At 34.9% G+C, this 17,697-nt stretch overlaps 3 protein-coding genes across 3 annotated transcripts; all 3 read right to left on the bottom strand.

Moving 5' to 3' along the window:
* Nucleotides 1-437: 437 nt before the first annotated feature.
* On the bottom strand, nucleotides 438-1,619 carry LOC131008282 (protein FAR1-RELATED SEQUENCE 5-like). The gene has a single exon (XM_057935170.1). The coding sequence runs from the start codon at nucleotides 1,617-1,619 to the stop codon at nucleotides 438-440; it is 1,182 nt and encodes a 393-aa protein (XP_057791153.1).
* Nucleotides 1,620-1,679: 60 nt separating this feature from the next.
* LOC131008281 (protein FAR1-RELATED SEQUENCE 5-like) lies at nucleotides 1,680-3,711 on the bottom strand. The gene is made up of 3 exons (XM_057935169.1): nucleotides 3,441-3,711; nucleotides 2,120-2,906; nucleotides 1,680-1,845 (listed from the first exon to the last, which is right to left on the bottom strand). Exons 1-3 carry the CDS (start codon nucleotides 3,451-3,453, stop codon nucleotides 1,680-1,682), a joined length of 966 nt encoding a protein of 321 aa, XP_057791152.1. The 5' UTR covers nucleotides 3,454-3,711.
* A 9,714-nt stretch (nucleotides 3,712-13,425) lies between these two features.
* LOC131013308 (glycosyl hydrolase 5 family protein-like) lies at nucleotides 13,426-17,470 on the bottom strand. The gene is made up of 3 exons (XM_057941385.1): nucleotides 16,857-17,470; nucleotides 14,301-14,898; nucleotides 13,426-14,028 (listed from the first exon to the last, which is right to left on the bottom strand). The coding sequence occupies exons 1-3, from the start codon at nucleotides 17,418-17,420 to the stop codon at nucleotides 13,595-13,597; spliced, it is 1,596 nt and encodes a 531-aa protein (XP_057797368.1). The 5' UTR covers nucleotides 17,421-17,470; the 3' UTR covers nucleotides 13,426-13,594.
* Between the last annotated feature and the right edge of the window lie 227 nt (nucleotides 17,471-17,697).

Genomic DNA, 17,697 nt, shown 5'->3' with positions numbered 1-17,697 from the left:
TGACTTTAAAGAACAGAACACATATAATATTTGAACGACATATATAAAACTACTGAACACATAAAATAATACTTAAATAGAAAAATATTTCACACTAAGAATTACTAAATTAAACAGAACACATGTAATATTTGAACGACATTTATAAAAGTTCTGAACACATACAATATTACGCGCAAAAGTAAATATATTTTTGAACATAGAAAATATTTCACACAAACAATTCCTAAAATGAACAGAACACATATAATATTTGGACGAGCTATATAAAAGAATTGAACACATAAAATATTACGCGAAAAAATAAATATATTTTTGAACATACGTGAACAAGATGATATCAAATTAAAAAGTTCAACATATTTCTTGAAAATTAAATAGGTAAATGTTCACAAAAATAAGAAAAAATAAAAATTCAACCAAATCAGATAAAATAATCAATGCAAAGTCTTTTTTGTTGGGCAATTCCTTGAATCATGATGCCCCATCGTATTGCACTTCTTGCAATTACGCATTGGCTTCTGAGCAAGAACCATGGCCTTCTCTTGGTTTGATTTTCTTCTTCCACCAGTGCCACTGCCTTTGGTTTTGGCTATGAGCGGAGGTAAAACAGATGGTGTTTCAGGTGGTGCAATACCATAAAAATCATTGAAAAGCCTATGCTTAGCTTCGATCTTAGACTCTATACTGCCCTCCTTTGAAAATCTTTTTTCCACTTCAATCAGGGCTGCAAGTAGTTCTTCACGTAGCTCTTGATTGTCACCGACATACCCAACACAATTGCAAAGAACATTGAAAAACTGATTGTTACCAATAACAGATTTTTGGCTAGGGGCACTACCGAGCTCAAGTCCAGGAACCATGGCCGACAAAATTCTAAACTTGCTCCAGCGAATTGATATGTATTTATCAGGAATTCTATCCACTTGCAATGTGCGAAAAGCAAGAAAAATGTGTTTGCACAGAATACCTTTTCTGACGAACAGGTTGCAGTTACAAAATGAATAACTGTCATCCAGTCTGTGTCGCACCACAAATTTGCCATCAACATTGTCATGCACAGTATATATGCTCTCATCGGCTTGATCCTCCATCTTATACATGCTGCAATAGGATTGAGAAGCATATATCTCTTCTTGTACCTCCTTGAATATGTTGTTGGTGTATATAGATGAAGCATGCTTCTCTATTTTAAGGCTCGTCTTCAAGGGTAGAACGCCAGTCTCGTCAGCAAGAGTAATCTTATGATAATTATGACGTTGAGCCTCCAATGCACTGCAATAGTGCATGTACAACATCATAATATTTCCGTTCTTGTTAAGAAACCGTTTGAAGTAGCTATTCTCGCTCTCTGACAACGATGTCGTTATGAATAATCCACTCATACTCACATCTCTAAAATATGCCGGGATCCAGTGTGAACGATCCTCAAACATATCTGAAAACCATCTATTATCCAACAAGTCGTATTCATCCATAAGATTCTTCCAACTCTCCTCAAAAAAATAAGGCTCAACCAAATCAGTCCACACAATTTTCCCAAACTTGGTCTTGAAATCGGTGCTATCCCTCAATCTTGACGGCAACTTCTCAGCCACCTTGATTGTAATATGCCACATGCAGTATCTGTGACGTGTTTCAGGCCACACAGCCGCAACAGCCTTTTTCAGCCCTGGATCTTAATCAGTTATTAATAGTGGTGGGGCATTTCCCACGCATTCCACAAACTTCTCCAAAACCCAAGAATAAGAATCAACGTCTTCTCGAGATATAATGGCTGCACCAAATGACAAACACTTGCCATGGTTATCCCTACCGGTGAACGGTGTGAAGATCAATTTATACCTGGCGAAACAAAATATGAAAATGGTAAGACTGAAAACAGTGGACGGTTGTCAAAGACAATACAAACAGTGGCCAAGATAACATACGCCAAAAATTAAAAATACCAATGAAACTGATAAAACGAACAGTTAAGTAAATAAAACGAACAGAATAACAAACGACAATGAACATATAAATACCTGTTGGTATTGTATGTTGCATCAATGAAACTAATAACGAACATTTAATTAAATAAAACGAACAGAAATACACATGACAACGAACATATAAATACCTGTTGGTATTGTATGTTGCATCAAAGGACACGTCTTCACCAAATAATTTGTAGTTTCTGATAGATGTTTCGTCGGTCCAAATCAACCGAATCAGCCTGTTCTCATCGTCTACCTCGTAAAAATATTGGAAGCCATTGCCTAACTCTTTTTTATTCTTGAATGTTTCTAAAATCATGTGAGCATCTGAATCAAGTGCATAAACATAGAGCTCATGAGCAAAATTTTTGAAATCATCACTAGTGCATCCAATGTCTTCATATTTATCCACAATCTCTCTGTACATGCGAAAAGATCTCATAGGACCAATACGTGCTTTAATGGCAGAAGTAATCCACATCTGATGGACGGGAGTAACAGTCCGGTTGACGGGCATAAGGTGTCGAGATACAGTAGGAACCATGGTGTGGTTATGACCCTCGTTGAACGTACGAACCTTATATACACCTAAATCCAAATATTGAAAAATAATTCGTGCCATGCACTTCACCTTGCATGATGTTTTCTTACGCTTTTTTATTGAACTTCCACTTTCAGGCATCAACAACACATCTGGTACAGGAGGATGGCCTTCTCTATTGCATAACATATAGTATGTTACAATTGTACCATCAACTTTTGTGCTTGTACTTTTTCTGGCTGCAAAGCCACATAGTTTTGCATAGTCTTTGTAGAATTGACATGCTAATTGTAGATTTGGAAATATCTGCCCCTCAAACGGTTTGCTTTTAGCATCACATTCCGGAAATACAAGTTCAATTGTTTCATCTTCTAAAGACGCCGGATATTCTTCAAAACAACAAAAAAAATATGTTTTACTTAGAATACCCACGCAAAATCTAAATGGTGAGCCATTAAAACTAAAGTTTGATGAACTGTTAATTCTAGATTAATAATATAATAGTAAAAAGGAAAAGATTAGTGAAATATGAAGCCCACTTTAAAAAGAAAAAAAAATAAAAAATTGGAATTCAGAAGACAAATAACAAAATGAATGAAAATCATCACAAAACGAACAGACAACTTAAAAAATCAAACAGGGATGAACGCACTATAAGAGATGTGGACATAATAGTGTAGATAGACTAATCATGTACATAACTTAACACAATTATTCCTACAGAAATTAAAGCTTTAATAACTATAACATTAAACTGAAAAAGATTAGCGAAATATGCAGCCCACTTTAAAATGGAAAAAAAATGAAAAAGGGGAATTCAGAAGACAACTGATAAATGAATAAACACCATAATAAACGAACAGACAACTGAAATAAACCGAACAGGAATGAACGCATATCTACAGAAAAATGAAAATTATTACCTAAATCCTCCATGGCCGCCGACTTGAAGCTTCCCAGACTTACAGGTTTTTGGTATAATACGGAGATGAAGAGTTTTTAGAATATAAGATTTTACAGAAGAAGAATTTACGTTAGAAGAATTTACGGTAGAAGAGATTGGAATGGATATTGAGAATCAAATCTTACCAAATAAAAATAGATAAATTAAGATTTGTTTCCCTTAAAACATGCTGGCCGAAAATTGCTTGTGCCTAATTTACCCTTTTCGGTTTTAATAATAGAGAATATATTGAAAAATAAATGACCATTAGATTTGTTAGATTGGATGATCCAGATTAATTCTCCTTTCTCTAAATACTTAGCATTCTCTGTTTAACCTTTCTCTCTCTCTCTCTCTCTCTATATATATATATATATATATAGGGAGAGGTTCAGGAAAGAACCATAAATAAAAGAAGACCGGAGAACCATTTTCAGCCATTCGATCATCAAGATCTACGGTGGATGCATCATCTTGTTGGATGAATGCAGATTCTGGGTTCGAATCCTGAAGGGAGCATTTTATTTTATTTTTTTGAGTGCATTAATTTTAACAGCGGATGCATTAATTTTTACAGTGAATGCATTAGATTTGATGGTTCTCCCGTTCTCACAAATAATGTAGTTCTCTCTGGAACCACACCCTATATATATATATATATATATATATATATATATATATATAAAATAGTTATGGAATTAAACCATCTAATCTAAACTCATTTAAAGATTTGATACCTTAATCAAACGTATAAGTTAGCAGATTACCATTTGACCACAAAGATAGGCTCCACTAATAAACATATCATTCTTAACCAAAAAAATTTTTATAATTAAGTAATAAAGCTACAAAAAGAAAACGCACTAATAACAAATTAAATTTGAATTGACTTTTTATATGAAAATCTTTATAGAAAAACATCAAAAGCTATAGGAATTCCAACTGTCTCTGTATATGCGAAATAATTATTTTACTAAAACATAGACTACAAGACAAAATCAATCAATTGAAACCTAAATAAAATATTTGAAATAGTATTTTGATGTAGCAATACAAAACGTAAGCAACATCGATTTTTACAGAGTGGAAAAGAGGACAAACTAATAAATATTTTCAGTCACTAAACTATTTTCAAAAGCTTACTGGTTAGAACAGACTACAGCAATTCAAGAAATCTTTGCGTAAAAAAATAAATAAGAGTAAAAAAATATGTGTACCGATAGAAATAAGCCGAGAGAAGAAAACGGCGGAACGGATTTGCGTGTAAACCTGTGTTTTTACCGTTCTAATTTTTCCTCTATTTATACAAGTCTTTAAAAGAGTTTGGTAAGTATAAAATTATATTCTATGTATATCTCCTAATACGATAAAAAAATAAAGATGATAAAAGAGTTCTAATTCTAATAGGAATCATTAATAATAATAATAATAATAATCTAGATTAAATTAATGGTGCATATCTATATGTATCATGTAATTATCTAAAAATAAATAAACTATAAAAGAAAACATTAATAATTCAACTTATATATAAATCTAAATATTTGGGATGTTACAATATATATTTATTGATTTTAATGTATAATAGATAATATATTATAGTATATGAATGTTCATTAATTTAATCTAATATATATCTACAAAATAACTCATAATATCAATATTATATGTAATCAAAGTAGTTCATTAAAAGTAATTTGTCACTCACATACACAAACATAAAAAGATTAAATTTTCACCTTTAAAATTTTGAGGACATTGTAGAGTAGCAGCTCTCAATCAAGACAAGTGATTTACTACATTTGTTACCAACTTTATAATTTTTCAGTAGAAAACACGAACTAAGAGGTGAGTAGGATTAAAAAATTTAGAATAAAATCAAATTCGTTATTACAATTTGAACTTATGAAGATGATCAATTTTTTTCATGAAGTGTCTACTTCTATATAAAAAGAAAGCAAGATGTGAAAATGAAAATGTGAATACAAAATAATTTCACTTCATTGAATTTTAAGAAAATAAATCATTTACTTTCTTAAAAAAAATCTTAAACTTTTATATTATCTTATGTAATTTTCCTCATTCAATTTATTCAATTAAAAAGAATTAATTCATTTTAGTTTCAAAAATTTATCTAAGAAATCATAAATTCACACCGAAAAAGAGTATAAATTTTAGTGTGCTCAAAACAATCATCCAACTTCTTCTCATCTCTATTGTCCTTATCCGCGTTGATAAAATATATTATATCCATCTCAATTAAATAGACTTATTTTTTTGTTCAGATATCTCAAAATATAGGTCGATTTTCATAAAAGGGAATGCATTTTAAAATTATTTACAAATATATCTCTATTTAATTTTTTGATTAACTCTAGCATTAATGTAGTGTCAAAATAAATATGGGTATATTAATTAGAAAGTTACGTGTATAAATTTTCTTTTTCAATAATTTTCTTAATCCTTATGCAGAAAATCTTAGAATAAAAGTTATAGAAAATCTTTTTTTGCTAATATGCATAAAAAAAGTTTCAGAAAATCTTTCTTGCTTAGTAGAAACTTTAAAAAAAAATAGATGGATATTTTGATGGACATATTAACTAGCTAACAATGATCGTTGATAAACATATTTTGTTAATTGAGATATTGGTCATTGATTTGACTCACATAGAACTATAAAAAGTCACCTTTATAATTATTTGAACAATTATAGTATTAGTGAGATTTATCTTATATAAATTAAAAAAAATTATGAATGTTATCTTTTAAGTTATTAAAAGATTACTAATTTTATTGTAGTTGACATTTAATTTTAAAAAGTATAGATTACTTATACTTTTAAATAATTTAGTTAAATAACTATTACCGTGCATCGTACAAAACTAGTAAAGTGAGAAGGGAGAATGAGGATTGGAACCTTCTGGCAGTATGCTAAAACAAGTCCCGTTGTCGCATATAATGCTTAATTTTCTCTACATCTTCTGGAACATCAATGTCATGGCATTCGTGCTCAACTTTTTGTCAGAACCGGGTACACGATCAAGATATTACAAAATAATATTTTGAGAAATTACAACTCAAAATAATTGAAATATTACAAAGTAAATAATTTGAGAAATTACAACTCAAATAATTTGATACAACTGAAATACACTGTATAAATAAATTATACGTATAAACAAAATCGAGTCGAGATGAATCTCTTCCCGCAAGAAGATTATCGCCCCGGTAGTGCTCTTCGGTTTGGCGTATCTTCCCCAAAGGTAAAACGACTACGTCTCGGCGGATGTAGCACCACAATCCGGCGAGCTCCGGCGAACTGAATAAGGATCGAAAACTGAGCTAGAGGTGGAATGCAGAATGCAGACTATTTTGTGAGTTGTGAGTTGTGAGTTTTCAGAGTGAATTCTAAAGCTCACCACACACCCATATTTATAGGTGTTAAACCGAGTGTGAACGGATCGGCAGTCAACTCCGGCGGCTGCGGTAGGTGGCCGCAATCGTTGAACGCAGAAGTTGAAACAGTCAATTCCGGCGGCTGCGGTAGGTGGCCGCAATCGTTGAACGCAGAAGTTGAAACTGATTTTCCCTCTTCAACATCCAAACTTTGACATAATATCTCACTCACCGGAAATCGGTTTTGAGACTTCAAGTATATCACGTTGATCTACTCGAGATGTAGATTAACATCCAATCATTATTTTAATTAAATAATAAATATTTAATTAAATAATAATTTCCAGATATGGCATTAAAACCATATTTCCAACAATCCCCCACATGAGTGAGAAATCAGTATGCGTATGTATGCAGACATTTAGCTCAGTCTTCTTAAGAAACAACATTGCTTTTGGAAAGGTAGCTTGTGGCTTTGAACCTGCCATAGTCAATATTATCGAGTATACCGGCGGCCTAGTGGATTGTGTTCCTTGAACTAGTCCTCCTCGGTGTATACTTAGTCAACAATATTGACACAATATTGCTTCAATCCTTATTCGTTCTCACGTTTGTGTCCATTACAGGCCTTGGAACACCTCTTTGGATTCATAAGTGTTTCAATCGAAGCGGCCCCACTTCACACTTACATAGGTGACTCTTAACTCAAGTATCCTGCTATACTTGTCCTCTTCGAGGAGTTCTAGAGTCATTAAAAGTCAAAGACTTAACCTCACCACGTGCAGGTTTCCGAACACTCACTGTTCTACAAGGAATAGGCAATTCGAGTGTTCAACACACGGATTTTCATAACTTAGTTGTCCCATTGAACCAAGTTCTTGGGATCCTCCAGTCATCATGGTTGGGTTGCCACTATGATTATCCTTAATTTGTGGACTTCAAACCCATTCCCCCTAACAGTTTATACATTTGATCTCGATGGATACTTTTTGTCAAAGGATCCGCTATGTTATCAATTGATCTTATATAATCAATTGAGATAACTCCACTAGTGATCAAATGTCTCACGGTATTATGACGTCGACGAATATGTCTCGACTTACCGTTATACAAATGGTTTTGTGCTCGTCCGATAGCAGCTTGACTATCACAATGAATTATCACGGACGACACAGGTTTCGACCAACATGGAATATCCTCGAGGAAATTTCTAAGCCACTCGGCTTCTTCACCAGCTTTATCCAAAGCTATGAATTCTGATTCCATGGTCGATCTAGCAATACATGTTTGCTTCTTGGATTTCCAAGACACAGCACCACCCCCCACAGTGAATACATAACCGCTCGTTGAAAACGAGTCTTTGGCATCCGATATCCAATTTGCATCACAGTACCCTTCAAGTACAGAGGGTTCCCTAGTATAATGAATCGCATAGTTTTGAGTATATTTCAAATATCTCAAAACCCTTTCAAGAGCTTTCCAATGTTCATTACTAGGGTTAGCTGTAAAGCTGCCCAACTTGTTGACCGAGCATGCTATATCGGGACGAGTGCAATTTGTTAGATACAACAAGCTCCCAATAATCTTCGCATATTCTATCGCGTCAACAGGTTCTCCCTTGTGTACACTCAAATGCACATTAGGTTCCCATGGTGTCTTAGCTATTGGCTTGTCAAAAGCGTTGAATTTCTTTAACACTTTCTCAACGTAGTGAGATTGTGTTATAGCAATACCATCAGGTCTTCTTAGAATTTTAATTCCAAGGATAACATCAGCTAAGCCCATATCTTTCATGCTAAAATTTTTACTTAGCATGCCTTTGGTTTCTTGAATCACTCGGGAATTACTTCCCATAATGAGCATGTCATCTACATAAAGACAAACAATAACATATCCGTTATTAGAATTCTTAATGTAGACACATTTATCGCACTCATTGATTCTGAATCCATTTGACAACATTACACTGTCAAATTTTAAATGCCATTGAAGCGGTGCTTGCTTCAACCCATATAAAGACCTTTGAAGTTTGCATACTTTGTGCTCTTGCCCAGGTACTACAAACCCTTCAGGTTGCTTCATATATATTTCATCTTCCAACTCGCCATACAAGAACGCAGTTTTCACATCCATTTGGTGAATCTCAAGATTGTGCAAGGCAGCAATAGCGAGAAGCATCCGAATAGATGTTAGTCTGGTCACAGGTGAATAGGTATCGAAGAAATCGTATCCTTCTTTCTGCCTGAAACCTTGAACGACAAGTCGGGCTTTGTACTTATCTATAGTACCATCAGATTTGTACTTCTTCTTTAGGATCCATTTGCATCCTAAAGCTTTACTTCCAGGTGGTAGATCCACTAACACCCAAGTATGATTCTGCATAATAGAATCAATCTCAACATCGATGGCTTCTTTCCAGAGAGTTGCATCTGAGCCAGACATAGCTTCTTTAATCGTCACTGGTTCGCCATCTAGCATTAAGACAACATAATCCGGTCCATAGACATTAGCTTTTCTAACTCGTTCCCCACATCTTGGTTCTACATCCATAGGTTTAGACCTTGGTCTTTTCCTATTAGGTGGTACAGGATTAGAACTTGTGGCATCATCTACTTGAGTAGAATTACTTGCTACTTCCATAGGTTTAGAACCTGTAGCATCACCATCAACTCCATCATTAGAGTTCGATGTACCTTTATCCTTGTGAGGATAGATATTTTCAAAGAATATAGCATTCCTTGATTCTATCGTTGTCCCAACATGTATATCAGGTATCTCCGATCTGTGCACTATAAAACGATAGGCACTGCTATTAAGTGCATGACCAATGAAGATACAATCCACCGTTTTAGGTCCTATTGTAACTTGCTTTGGTAAAGGCACTTCTACCTTGGCTAAACACCCCCACACTTTGAGGTATTTATACGAAGGTTTCCTTCCTTTCCATAGCTCATAGGGAGTTACATCTTTCCCTTTGAGTGGAATCTTGTTCAAGATATAGTTGGCCGTTAAGACAGCTTCCCCCCACATGTTCTGGGGTAATCCTGAACTAATCAACAAGGCATTCATCATCTCCTTAAGAGTTCGATTGTTGCGTTCAGCAACGCCGTTAGATTGTGGTGAATAAGGAGCCGTCGTTTGATGTATTATACCACTTTCGTTGCATAATTCAGCAAACGGAGCTACATATTCTCCACCTCTATCACTTCGAACCATCTTAATTCGACATCCAAGTTGATTCTCGGCTTCATTTTTGAAGTTTCTAAAAGCTTCAATAGCCTCATCTTTACTTTTCAATAAGTAAAGGTAACAATACTTTATGCAATCGTCTATAAAGGTGATAAAGTACTTCTTGCCACCTCTAGTTTGCACGAACTTTAAATCACAAACATCGGTGTGAATAAGTTCCAATGGTTGAGTGCTCCTTTCTACCGATTTAAACGGTAACTTAGTCATTTTGGCTTCAACACAAACTTCACATTTTTCTTGTGAGTTGTATTCATCAACTTTTAGTAAATTCATTTTTACTAATCTCTTTATAGCATTTAGATTAACATGTCCAAGTCTACAATGCCATAAATCAGAACACTCAATCAAGTAAGCAGAAGCATTTGATGCATCTTTATTGATTTTAGCCTTGGCAGGCTTACAAGCTCTTACCCCAAGTTTGAAAAGTCCTTCGGAGGCATAGCCTTTCCCTAGGAACTTTCCCCACTTGCGTATTACAACATAGTCAGATTTGAAAAACAATTCAAAATCCTTATTCGTAAGCCTAAAGCCCGAAATTAAATTCTTTCGGACAGTTGGAACGTGTAATACGTCTTTCAATGTGATCTCCACGCCCGACGTGAGTTGAAGAATCACATCTCCCATGCCAAGGACTTGGGATGTCCGCTCGCTAGCCTCCATTATCGTTTTGTTTTCCACTTCTTTGTAGTTGTGGAACAACTCACGATTTATGCATATATGGACGGTAGCGCCGGTGTCCACGAACCAAGCGTTCGGGTTGTCCACATGATTCACCTCGGAGATCATGGCAGCAAAGTCATCGTGGTTCCAATCGTCGAAGTCCTTCTCGACGTTGTTCACGTTGCCATTTGCTTTCTTCCGCTTTGGCTTGCGGCAATCCTTAGCCATGTGACCTTTTTTGTCACAATTATAACATACACCATCAAACTTTGATGGTTGACTACCGCTTTGCTTTCCTTTACCCTTATAATTAGGGTTAGGACGACCACGTTTGTTGGAGGGACCGCCTTTCTCGGTGAGATTGGCCTTTGCCTCCATTGGAGCTTTTCCCTTTTGATCACGACTTCTCACGTGATCCTCCATTTGAAGCTTGGATATTAATATCGGCACGGACATCTCCGAGCGCTCATGCTTCAAAAGTTTTTGAAATTTCCTCCAACTAGGAGGTAATTTCTCTATGATGATTGCAACGAGCAATGCATCCGCCAAGGGCATCCCTTCGGCTTGAACCTCATGTGAAAGATTTTGGAACTCTTCCACTTGGTCCATCAATGGTCGGGAGTCAACCATTTTATATTCCAACCATTTGGCAACGACATACTTGGTAGTATTCGCCTTGTCCACTTGATACTTTAGATCAAGGGCCTCCCACAATTGTTTCGCGGTTTCATGAACCTTGAAAACACGGTAGAGCCGTTCGTCCAGAGACATGAGAACGGTGTTACGGCACAAGTAGTCGCCGCGACACCAGTTCAAATATCCGGCACGAATTTCTTTGCTTGTCTCCCCTTCCCCTTCACTCGGGGTTGGAGGTTTATCCTCCATTAAGAATCCGGCAAACCCCACGGTTGTGAGGTAGAATAGCATCTTCTCTTGCCAATAATTGAAGTTCTTGCCTGAGAACGTTGATGGTTTCTCGGCAAGACCAATAGTTCTAGATGTTGACGAAGAAGCCCCCGTTGATGCAAACGAGGAAAATATTGACGACGTGGTTGAACCGATGGTTGCAGAGGTGGTGGAGCCGTCCATATTGACGTCGGTGTGAGCCATTTCTCGAACGTGTATCAACGGCAGAGAAATAATCTTCTTGCGATTGTCAGAACCGGGTACACGATCAAGATATTACAAAATAATATTTTGAGAAATTACAACTCAAAATAATTGAAATATTACAAAGTAAATAATTTGAGAAATTACAACTCAAATAATTTGATACAACTGAAATACACTGTATAAATAAATTATACGTATAAACAAAATCGAGTCGAGATGAATCTCTTCCCGCAAGAAGATTATCGCCCCGGTAGTGCTCTTCGGTTTGGCGTATCTTCCCCAAAGGTAAAACGACTACGTCTCGGCGGATGTAGCACCACAATCCGGCGAGCTCCGGCGAACTGAATAAGGATCGAAAACTGAGCTAGAGGTGGAATGCAGAATGCAGACTATTTTGTGAGTTGTGAGTTGTGAGTTTTCAGAGTGAATTCTAAAGCTCACCACACACCCATATTTATAGGTGTTAAACCGAGTGTGAACGGATCGGCAGTCAACTCCGGCGGCTGCGGTAGGTGGCCGCAATCGTTGAACGCAGAAGTTGAAACAGTCAATTCCGGCGGCTGCGGTAGGTGGCCGCAATCGTTGAACGCAGAAGTTGAAACTGATTTTCCCTCTTCAACATCCAAACTTTGACATAATATCTCACTCACCGGAAATCGGTTTTGAGACTTCAAGTATATCACGTTGATCTACTCGAGATGTAGATTAACATCCAATCATTATTTTAATTAAATAATAAATATTTAATTAAATAATAATTTCCAGATATGGCATTAAAACCATATTTCCAACACTTTTATCACTTCTACAGTGGAATCTAGTAGTTCACATCGTAGGAAGCAAAGCAACACGAAACACCTACAAACAAGATCACAGAATTCAACTAGTTAAATGTGAGCACGTTTTAAATTAAAAGTGATACAGCCGATTATAAATGTGGATTGTCCGATTTTCACAAATACTAGTTCTTATTTTATATGTTATGAAGTCACGAGTTAGGGTAGATTGATTTGTGGGTGTTGATTTCATATCTTATGAAGGATATTTACCTAGATGACAATTTTTTTTACCAGTGTTCGAATCTTGGATAGAACGAAAATTTTACCAATTTTTTTATCGTTATTTATCGGTATATACTGCCTTATTCATTGTACTCATGATCTCATGAAAAATAGCTAATAAGACAAATGTTTGTAGAATTGAGAAGTAATCATAACCATCTATTTTATGCAATCTAATGGCTATCAATTTCTCTGATTTCATGCAAATTATTTAACTAAAAATTTGATGAACATGTTAATAATTTTGATGAACACGAGGGTTCGAATCCTAAAGTGAACATATTAAATAAAATTCGAATCCTAAAGTGAACATATTAAATAAAATATGTCGCGTTCATCAAAATTATTAACATGTTCATCACAGTTATTGATTTGTTCAACGTTTCGTATCGCAAAATATTTAATTTCTCAATGAAACCTAACTATATATATATACTAATAACAAAATAGTAATAATACTAAAGAAAACTAAAAGTGAAAAAAAAATCGGTTATTGATTGCTAATAAATTAATTCCATTACAATTTTCACTATATATATTATCTATCAATCATCCATATATAATTTTATATAATATCAGTAATAAGTGTATATATGCGATGATAAAATAAGCGACGAGATAAAAAAAAATGAAATAATAAAACTATCTAAACATTTTATCTAACGTTTCCTGATATAAGCTTAAACCACTGGGTTTGGGGAGAGTGTAGGCAATTGATGGAAGCATCTTGCTCCAAACAGAAGCACTTGTTGGCTACAACTCTTGATGAGTTATTAGGATCCCATTCCAAGCACAAATAATCCCCATTTGCATCCCTATTTGCCACTTGAAACTTGGTGTTGGAAACCAATTCCCATCGACTCTCTCTGCTATTGCAATCCTCAGAAAGCGTTACGGCTTTTCCTTTCCCATTTGTTGAGAGACACAATTCGGTGCCTATCAATTGAATTGAATGTCCATTTTCATCATGACTCCATTCACTAAAACCAAGGCAATCGCCCACCTCAACCTCCGAATTGTTTGCATGAATGCATCGCCCGCTTAATGGATGGTATAATATTTGGTATGTTGGACCCTTTGAGTTGGGTTCTACAAAACATTGTGTTACGCCGTTAAATAAAAAATTTCGAACTTTCAGCGTTTTCCAACTGGTCCCCAAAATATTTTTTTCGGCGAGATAATTCATTTTTTTTTCATTGGATTCTGTATAGTGGGACATTTTACGGAAAAAATTGAAAGTTCGGGATTTTTTAGGAGAAAATGAAAGTTCGAGACATTTTGTGAAAAATGCTGAAAGTTCGGGATATAAAACACTATTAACCATAATAATAATAATAATAATAATAATAAGCGAAATTGACCTTGGATTTTGTGCTGAATAAGCTGAAGTTGCTGATGAAAATCCGGATTTCTGATGGAGCTCCAATCCGAATCCAACATCCCATACGTCTCATCAAGCCCACGAACCCCGTCCCTTATATAATACCCTCCTTGCAAAGCCCACACGCTCCAATCCAGATCCATTTCCGCCAAATAGCCCACGAAACAGCCCAAGAATAGCCTCTCGACCCGACCCATTTCCACCTGCTTTATTCCAAATTCACTTGCAAATAAAGGAGCTGCATTTTCACCCTTAATCAGAAAACCTGCCTCTTTCTCAATCTCTCGTGTGATCCTATCACAAGCTGTGTGAAAGGGTTGTGTTAACCACAAATTCCTCTGCCCCGTTGAGAATGCGTATCGATGGAATTCGAACACCAACTTATTCTTGAATATTTTCTTCAATGGCTTTTGCTTCAAGAACTCGAAACTAAGGTCGTAATGCAATCCCGACACGATCACTAGAAGATTCGGGTTAGCTTTGTGGATCGTTCTTGCTCCTTTTTGTACGTACTTGTACCACACGCTCGAGTTCTGTAGCGTGCCACGAAGTTCGTTTCGCATACTCATGCCCACCACCTATATCATAAACTAACACAATATCAGGTCATAAAATATGTAAAGGAAATTGCATCTAAGTACATAAACTTTAATTCGATTTAGATTTTATAATTAAACAAAACAAATTGTCTTCAATTATACATAATTTTTCAATTATTTTAATTTTTACACACATTTAAACGATTTTCAAAGAGTTAATACCATTGTGATTTAACTGACAAATTAATGTCGTCATAATAGTTGGACTGGCGTAAACATGCAATAACACTGCCATTTAAGTAATTACTAGTATACGCCCATTCGTGCAATGCACGATGGACATCATATCGAAATTAAGAGGTATCCAGATTAAAAAATTTAAGGAAGTTGGTAAATTTTAAATAAAAATATCCTTAAATTTTATGAAAAATATTTTAATACACATTCTTCATAAAGTAGGGGATTCAAATATTATATGAAAATTTATTCACATGCCTAGTTTATATATGGATTGGTTATTGTGAAAATTATGTTTTTCGTAAGAATGTGAGAATACTGTATAAAATATATATAAATGTGAGAATACTGTATATAAAATTATTGGTTATCCGTGAATTTATAAAGTTAATGCATTTAAAAATATACTCCCTCCGTCCATGAAAGAACTTCCTAGGAGGGAGTGACACGGATTTTTAAAAAAATATTATTGAGTGTATTGAGAGTGAATAAAAAGTAGTTGAGTGTATTGAGAGTGGTGAAAAAGTGTTATAATTAATATTGAGAGTTGTGAAAAGTGAAAAGTAAGAGGATTATAAGTAGTGGGGTATAGTCCAAAAATAGGTAGGAAGTTCTTTTGTGAACGTCCCAAAAAGGAAAGATATAAAGTTCTTTCGTGGACGAAGGGAGTATATATTACCAAAAAAATTATTGTTAAATTAAATAAATATAAATCGTATGTTCAATTCTACTTTTTTTTACAGGAAAAATAAATTACAAATCTATGAATTTATCTTTTTTTTTATTAGATTAAAGAATTCTAAAATAAACCAATATAAACTCCTACACCAATATAACCAATACGAAATAATCTATTGAAGCAATCCAGACATACGACAAACATATGAAAATAATTAAATGCACTATGGTCCTTATCTCTCTACACTAATAACAATAAAAAAAAACCTATAAGTATAACGCAAAAAGAAATTATGAAAAACTCATGCAAGTTTAAAACATGAATATAGTGAAAAACTAAAATAAAAACTTGAAATAAAAGAGTAATAAAAATAATTGCAGTCTTGCATAATAAAATGTACATAATTTTCATGATTTCATAAAATATTTTATGCAAATAACAAAAAAGATGAAAACTAACTTCATTTATAAAATAAGAGAGAGAAAGAGATTAATTTTTAAAAAATTAATTTGAATATCTTCTTTTTAGTTTAAAGTTTTTTTATATACTATTATAAATTAAATTAAAGCTCATGTCATGATATTTAATTTGATATGTGTATTAATTTTTTTAATTAATTTAAATGTATAATTTTTAGGAAAAACAAAAATTCCAAATGTCAAAAATAAATTAAAGAAAAGAAAAAAAAAATTGAAAACTTGCAAAGAAAAAGAAAAAGGAAAAAAGAGGGAGAGAGAGAGAGAAAGAGTGAGTGACGGATAGTTGGTTAGAAGTGAGAGAAATTGGTTAAATTTAGAGAAAATGGGAGAGAGAAAATTTAGCGGTAAAAAGTTACTGTTATACTGATCTTTTATATTATATATAGATACAGGCATTTTAATCCAGCGTCCACCTCAATGTTAATTTTAGACCAATTAACAATCAATCATGTGAAAAATAGAAATAATTGGAAGTTCGTGTATTTGGAAGGTAAAATCTTAAATTCGCGTGCTAAACTAAAACATTGATAATTTTTATTTTTTAATTTAAGCGCAATTACCCTACTATCTAAATGCCAATTAAATGCCATAAGTAAACTTACCATTGGTGTATGTTTGTAGCGCTTGGCCACAATTTCCAAGCCATGTAACCACTCATTGGCATCAAAATTCTCATCCCCAAAGAAGCCATTTCCATCATGATCGCCACAGCACCACATGGGCTGGCTGACATGGTTGTCGAGTACAACCATTAGACCCTTTCGTACAAGCTCTTCAACCACGGCCCGTTGCGCGTCGACCACGGTGAGATTGAGAAAGCCCGGGTTGTTCCGGGCTATCCCATCCGCAGCCTCATGAAGCTCGAGGCTACGAAAGGACTGGGCCACCGTGGTCGTGGCGTATCTGGTGAACATGTAGGTGGCCCAAGTGAGGCGCACACAATTGTATCCCATTTCTTTCACGTGCGTTGCAATGTGGTCGACGGGCTTCTTATCAAGCCCTTCGGCCAACATGGGCTCGAGGTGGGCTGCCCAATTGGTGCACGCGAGCTTCACCCGTGCCCGGCTATGGTCATCCACGATCCATCTTGACCTAGTTGAGAGAGGAAGTGAGAAGCAGAGATTTGCTAAGGAGAGAAGCAACAAATGTCCGAGGATTTTCTTCATGGGTTATGGTTCAACTATTATTAGTGATTAATTGAGCCTCAAATGTTTGTGTGGGATATATAGAAGGAGGCTAAGGATCAAGGTTGTTAATTTCTACAACAACATTGGAACAGAATTGTATCAGTATCCTACCAAGATTTGAACATTTATAGAGTCCTTAAATTAATGAAAGAAGTTGAGGCAGGGATTAGGTGGTTTAAAGGGAAAAAGAAATTAATGTATTTAAGTTATTATTTACTATTGATGTTCTTATGTCATACTATAAATTTGCACGGAA

This window comes from Salvia miltiorrhiza, chromosome 2, assembly GCF_028751815.1.
Source record: "Salvia miltiorrhiza cultivar Shanhuang (shh) chromosome 2, IMPLAD_Smil_shh, whole genome shotgun sequence".
In the NCBI taxonomy this organism is placed as follows: domain Eukaryota; kingdom Viridiplantae; phylum Streptophyta; class Magnoliopsida; order Lamiales; family Lamiaceae; genus Salvia; species Salvia miltiorrhiza.
Note: the sequence above shows the minus strand (reverse complement) of the source record. Positions and strands in the feature narration are given on the sequence as shown.

Bases quoted from the DNA above. Each gene is read 5' to 3' on its own strand.
- LOC131013308 (XM_057941385.1), bottom strand. From the start codon at position 17,420: ATGAAGAAAATCCTCGGACATTTGTTGCTTCTCTCCTTAGCAAATCTC. The intron at 14,899-16,856 runs GTAAGTTTACTT...TTTATGATATAG, and splicing joins GCTACAAACATACACCAATG to GTGGTGGGCATGAGTATGCG. The intron at 14,029-14,300 runs GTCAATTTCGCT...AATGTTTTGTAG, and splicing joins TATTCAGCACAAAATCCAAG to AACCCAACTCAAAGGGTCCA.
- LOC131008281 (XM_057935169.1), bottom strand. The intron at 1,846-2,119 runs GTATTTATATGT...TTGTTTCGCCAG, and splicing joins GCAACATACAATACCAACAG to GTATAAATTGATCTTCACAC.
- LOC131008282 (XM_057935170.1), bottom strand. From the start codon at position 1,619: ATGTGGCATATTACAATCAAGGTGGCTGAGAAGTTGCCGTCAAGATTG.